Here is a 6,767-nt window from a genome sequence, read left to right on the forward strand (position 1 = left end):
AAGTGGATGACAGTGGTAGCCGGGCACCATCTAGTTCTTCTGGTCTCATAGTTGTATAGGTTGCAGATCAGATGGTGTACCAGTCGCGAGGACTGATTAAAAATTAATTTCTTATGTGCATCAAAAGACTTCTCCAAAAGAGTGAAAAGTAAACCAATATATTAGGAAAAAATATTTGGCTACGACATCTGACAATTGACTTTCTCTAAAATTTATAGACACATCAACACCTCAACCTTAAAAAGACAAACAATCCAGTTAAAAAATGGGCAAAGGAAATGGACAGATACTTCATCAAAGATGATATTCAGGTGGCCAACAAACACATGAAGAAATGCTCACGATCATTAGCCATTAGAAAGATGAAAATCAAAACAATTAGATATCATATCACCCCAGCAATAGCAAAGTTTAAGTATACCGAAAACAACATATGCTGGTGAGGGCGTGCAGAGATTAGAACTCTCATATACTGCTAGTGATACTGTAAAATGGTACAACCACTGTGGAAATGGTAGGGTGGAAATCCCTAAAAAGCTTTCTCCCTGAGCAAATGCTGCCCTTCTGATCTCCTATAGTTGATTGCTCTAAAGAGTGCACCTCCCTAATGTCATTGTTCACATTTTCAGGGATTTTGGAAATAGAAATGCCATTTGATCCAGCAATCCTATATTAGGTATATATCCTAAAGAAGTGAAAGCTGTGACACATTGGAATACATACATCCACACTCATGTTTATTGCAGCACTACTCACAAGAGCAAAGAGATGGAAACAACCTAAGCGCCCACCAATGGATGAATGGGTAGCCAAACATATACACTATAGAATATTATGCATCAATAAAGAATAATGAAGAATCTGTGAAACACCTTATTATTTGGATGGGCTTGGAGGACATTATACTAAGTGAAATAAGTCAGCCACAGAAGGACAAATGCTGTATGAGTCCACTATTATAAGAAGTTAAGGAAAGGTTTACACATGGAAAGAAACTTTCTTTGTTTCTTTTGCTAGCTAATAATTGATACAAATTGCTAGCTAATAAGAGATACATATTGATTTGGCTGAAGGGAAAGGCGATACACCAAAAGTGGGTGACCAGCACAATGTCACTATGGAAAAGTAAGACATGAAGAGACATTAGAGATACAGATGTCAAAGGTAAATACAATGACATACACAATACTGAATTATTAGTAATAATAAACAATCTATGAATGGATACATAGGTAGAGAGTTGAGGTGATTATGTATGTTTAGCAAACTGGAATGTACACATAACCATATATAGGTTTGGCAGACATTTCTATATGTGTATTTGTATGTGCTATAAAAATGCTCATACATATAATAGAGCAAACAGGAGGCAAAGTTAGGATAATTTCTCAGACACAATCAAACACTTTGAGAGAGTGAGTCACTGGGCCTGTGGGCTCAGGACTATGGTCACGGGGGACATTAAAGTCAATTGACATAGCATAGTATGCAAAAATATTGTTCTCCATCCTACTTTGATGAATAACAACTGAGGTCTTAAAAGCTTGCAAGCAGCCATCTAAGATGTAACTAGTTTTCTCTCCTCTTCTGGACCAAGGAAGAGTGAGGTAAATCAAAGATGTATTGAAATAATTAGTCCAAGGGACTAGTGGTTCATTGGAACCTCAGCAGATATGACCCTGAGACCAGAATTAGACAGTGCCCAGCTACCACTGCCAACCACTCTGAAAGAGATCAAAATTGGAGATCCTGGATAGAGTGAGAGAAAAATGTGGGAAAAAATTACAGAAAAGACCAGCTATGGCCCCTAGTCACCCTTTGGGTCTGGAATTGAACTCACTCTTGTGGCTTAACTTCTAGCCAAACAATAGACAGGGCTACAAGGTGAACAATGACATTAGGGAGGTGCACTCTTTAGAACAATCAACTATAGGAAATCAGAAGGGCAACATTTGTTCAGGGAGAAAGCTCAGAAGGCAGGAATGCATAGGAAAGGACACATAGAAAAGGTAACTACAGAGGAAGTGAGGAGACAGCTGTTACATTGTGGGGACCACAATCACTGTAACAAAACAAAAGTGTATGAAGTTAAATGGAAAACAGGTTTGCTCTTTAAACTTTCACCCAAATCATAGTTAAAACATACAAAGCAAAAAAGACCCTGGGTTTGGTTTTGGCTCTATGACTAATTGTAGGTGAATTTTGGTAATTCACTTCTTTAGCCATTGGTTTCTTTTGCTCTAGGATGGGGAGGTTGGACTAAGTCCTTGTATAGTCCCAGTGTTCTGTGGCTTTCAAAGTTATCTGAGAAGAAATTGGTAAAGTTGTGTCCATCATATTTTTAGGATGTTGGAAACTTAAAGATAATATTGCTATAAAAATGGAGAGTGGGGTGATAAATGAGAAGATGACCTTCAGAAAAATAGAAGATGATGATTAGGGAAAATGGTGCCTAAGACACTTGACTGCTAACCAGAACATTGGCAGTTCAAACCCACCAGCCACTCCTCAGACAGAAGATTAGGCAATATACTTCCACATTGATACTGCCTCGGAAACCCAAGGAGGGGTCGCTATGAGTTGAAGATGACTCAACAGCACATAACAACAACAATAACAGGATGGGGAAAGCTGAAAGAATTTGGACCACTGAGAAATTTGAGAAAACCTGAAAAGTTTGTACCCAGATGAGGGTAGCTGGAGAAACCATGGAAGGCCAGCAGGCTGTGTGGAGTAGGAAGAGCAAATAAGTCCTGCCAGCAGAGTCCAGGATACTAAACAGGTAGCGATTAGATGGGTGTAGTTTTAATCTTAAGCCAAGAAATGGAGTTGAAGCCTAGTCATAAAAAAAGACCAAGAAAACACATAAATAAACCAGTCATAGACTCAGGCAGCAAATGATATGAGCTAGAGAAGGGTATTTACCAAAAGAAATTCTTCATAAAAAAAAAAAATCACCTTGTCATCAGCTCTTTCAGGAAGAGTTTAAACACAACCACTTAAAAACAGAGAGGCTCCTTTGTTGGCATCTCCCTAAATGACTTATAATTGTTATATATCTCCATGGAAAAGATGAGCCAACGTAGGAAGCGACTAGTTAAATGACACAAGGTCATTTAGCAACTGAACAGTAAAGACCAGAGTTCCCAATGCAGCCACACTATCTTCCTTGTCATCACCACTTAAAAAAATATTTTACAGATCATGTGCAGCATTTTACCTAAAATAATCTCTGTTGTGCAATTAGTAATCTGTTATTCACAGGAATTAAAATGCATAGGTACAGTTGCAGAGCTGTTGAAGTGACTCTGGATTTCAGTGGCTCACTACTTATCAGCAAGGTCAGGGCAAGGATAAAGGCAAAGAGTAAAGATGTGATATCTCTTCATTTCCCTTTGTTAGAAATTTTATCATCATTCAGGAGAGAGAAAAACTGATGGCCCTAAAAGGAACATGAGTATTTAACAGAAATGAATGACTGCAGCATATATCAAAACAGTCCATGTTCTGATGGCTTTTAAAAACACTTCTGAAAATGAGTTTAACCTTATTACTCTCCTACAGAGGAAAGCAAATTTGCCGTACTCTTACTTACATGTAAAGGTTGAAAGAGGTTCATGTCCCCTTTTTCACTCATACATTCTGAGCATGGACTACTTTCATTTTCGGAGCCTGCAAACAAGAAAGAAAGATGGAGGGAAGACAAGGGAAGGGACAACTTAGTCCAATGTTCAAGGCAAACATTTTTTCACATTAAAATAAATCCTGCAATCAGGTAACAACAAAAGAATTTTCTTTTATTTGAGGAAAAAACCTAAGGTTTAAGAACACTATTTAACTGGACTTGAGCCAAGTGGTCAAAAACCAATAACCACAACCACTGCCATGGAGTCGGGTCCAACTCATAGTGAACCCTCCCTGGGTTTCTGAGGTGGTATCACTATGGAAGTAGATTGCCCAACCTTCCTTCCGAGGAGTGGCTGGTGGGTTTGAACCATCAGCTTTCTGGTTAACAGTCAAATGCCTTAGGCACTATGCCACTGGAGCTCCCTTAAAAACCAATAGCAAGGTATTATTTAAGTCCAAGTTTTCAATGAATCATTTTAAAAGAAAGTACATATTTCCAGATATAATGAATCAAAACATTGAGAGAAAAATGTCCATCTGGAAGATACATTTTAAAAGTGGGTTTGCAGACTAATTTTACCAGCTTGTAAGAAACCTCAAATGGCTCCTACACTTACAACTGCTACAACAACAAAGTACCTAATGGGGGAAGGCACAGGGATCTGACTGCATCAGGGAGAATGCACAAGGGGGCATGTGGACAGAGGGGGTGCTGGCCCAGCCTGCCATTTTAGCCAAACACACCCTGGTGATGAATGGTTAGGGGAAGAAGAGGGCCCCCACCCAAGGCAGGAAGGAGGGAAGCCAGGGCTGATGGTGGCAGGATCAAGGTAAGGGGAGGGCAGAGGGGATTCAAAGAGCTAAGGGAGACAAACTTGTCTGTCAGTTTTTCATACTGTGGTGGCTTGTGTGTTTCTGTGAGGCTGGAGGCTGTACCATCAGTGTTTCAAACTCCAGCAGGGTTGCACATGGTACACAGGTTTCAAAGCAGTTTACAGACTGAGACAGACTCAGAAGAAGGAAGAGACCATTTACTTCCCAAAGAATTGGCCAGGGAAAACCTTATGAATAGCAGAGAAACATCATCTGATACTTTACTGGACAACTTTATGAATAGCCTGGAAACATTGTCTGATATAGTGCCAGAAGATGAACGCCTTAGGTCAGAAGGCACTAAAAATATGACTGGGAAAGATCTGCCTCATCAGAGTAGAACCAACCTTAATGATACGTATGAAGTAAAGCTTTTGGGACCTCCATTTGCTGATGTGGCATGATTCAAACTGAGGCGAAACAGCTGTAAACATGTATCAATAATCAGAATATGGAATGTACAAAGTATGAATTTAGGAAAATTGGAAGTTGTAAAAAATGAAGTGGAACACATAAAGATTGATATCCTAGGCATTAGTGAGCTGAAATGGATTGATTTTGGCCATTTTGAATCAGACAACCATATGATCTACCATGCCAGGAATGACAAATTGAAGAGAAATGGAATGGTATTCATCATCTTAAAGGATGTTTCAAGATCTGTCCTGAAGTACAATGCTGTCAGTGATAGAATAATATCCATACGCCTAAAGGAAGACCAATTAATGCTACTATTATTCAAATTTATGCACCAACCACCAAAGCCAAAGATGAGGAAATTGAAGATTTTTATCTACTTCTGCAATCTGAAATTGACTGAACATGCAGTCAAGATGAGTTAATTATCACTGGTGACTGGAATGCAAAAGTTGGAAACAAAGAAGAATCACCAGTAGTTGGAAAATTTGGCCATGGTGATAGAAATAACACTGGAGATCACATGATAGAATTCTGCAAGGTCCACAACTTAGTTCATTGCAAATACCGTTTTTCAACAACACAAATGGTGACTATACATGTGGACCTCACCAGATGCAGTACACAGGAATCATATTGACTACATCTGTGTCAAGAGGTGATGGAAAAGCTCAATATCTTCAACCAAAACAAGGCAAGGAGTTGATTGTAGAACAGACAATCAACTGCTCATATGTAAGTTCAACTTGAAGTTGAAGACAAAACAAGTCCACAAAAGCTAAAACATGACTTTGAATATATCCCTACTGAATTTAGAGAACATCTAAAGAATAGATTTGATGCATTGAATACCGATGACCGAAAACCAGAGGAGTGGTGGGATGGCATCAAGAACACCATCCATGAAGAAAGTAAAAGGTCATTAAAAAGACAGAAACGGAAGAAAAGACCAAAATGGATGTCAGAAGAGACTCTGAAACTTGCTTTTGAATGGAGAATAGCTAAAGCAAATGGAAGAAATGACAAGATAAAAGAGCCTGGACAGAAGATTTCAAAGAGAGGCTCAAAAAGAAAAAGTTGATTATTTTAATGAAATGTACAAAGATCTGGAATTAGAAAACCAAAAGAGAGGAACATGTTTGGCATTTCTCATGCTGAAAGAACTGAAGAAAAAAATTAAGCCCTGAGTTGCAATATTGAAATATTCTATGGGCAAAATATTGAATGAGGCAGGAAACATCAAAAGTAGATGGAGGGGGTTTCCGGCAAGATGGCGGACTAGGCAGAAAGACTGCACAGACCCTCTTCAACAAAGAAAAGGGAAACCAATTAACACAGACACAGAGGATAATTCTGGACCCCTGAGCCTTGAAAGGAAGGATATAGAAGTGGACTAAACCCCAACTAGCAGAAGAATTTGCGTGAAAATACCAAAAAAGGAGACATACAGAGCTGTGGTCTGGCAGCGATCCTGAGCAATCCTGATGGCACAGACACGTTGGAGATTCCTGAGTGGCGGTAGGACTTAAGAATTAACCTAAAAATCACCCTGCTAGCCAAGGACTGTATGGAGGACTGTGCATGGTGGCTGGGGAACAAATGGAAAAGGTGAAGAGAAAGGTGGACTGAGCTGTGAACTTTTGCTGGTCCAGAGGGCACCACCATTTTGAAGGTTTAAAAAGCGGCTTGACTATATTGGATATTTAAAGAGACAGTGCTCTCGCAGATTCCTGGGGCTTAAGAACACCTTCTGCTTTCCAGCAACCCCAAGGACACTCGGGACCTGCAAGACTGACAAGTTTTTTGAAGGTTATTTGATTGTAATTTGTGTCTAATTGAGTGGGAGACAA

The 6,767-nt window shown here is 39.4% G+C and overlaps 1 protein-coding gene across 1 annotated transcript in view; it reads right to left on the reverse strand.

Annotated features, from left to right (window-relative positions):
- Positions 1-3,385: 3,385 nt before the first annotated feature.
- LMNTD1 (lamin tail domain containing 1) overlaps positions 3,386-6,767 on the reverse strand; it is a 53,795-nt gene continuing 50,413 nt past the window's right edge. Inside the window, exons 7-8 of the mRNA XM_007949795.1 lie at positions 3,596-3,672; positions 3,386-3,442 (exon numbers count right to left, since the gene is read on the reverse strand). Coding sequence (XP_007947986.1) covers positions 3,386-3,442; positions 3,596-3,672 — 134 coding nt within the window. The remainder of the gene's footprint in view (positions 3,443-3,595; positions 3,673-6,767) is intronic.

The sequence above is a fragment of the Orycteropus afer genome, unplaced genomic scaffold (assembly GCF_000298275.1).
Source record: "Orycteropus afer afer isolate SDZICR_OR568_19922 unplaced genomic scaffold, OryAfe1.0 scaffold00254, whole genome shotgun sequence".
In the NCBI taxonomy this organism is placed as follows: Eukaryota; Metazoa; Chordata; class Mammalia; order Tubulidentata; family Orycteropodidae; genus Orycteropus; species Orycteropus afer.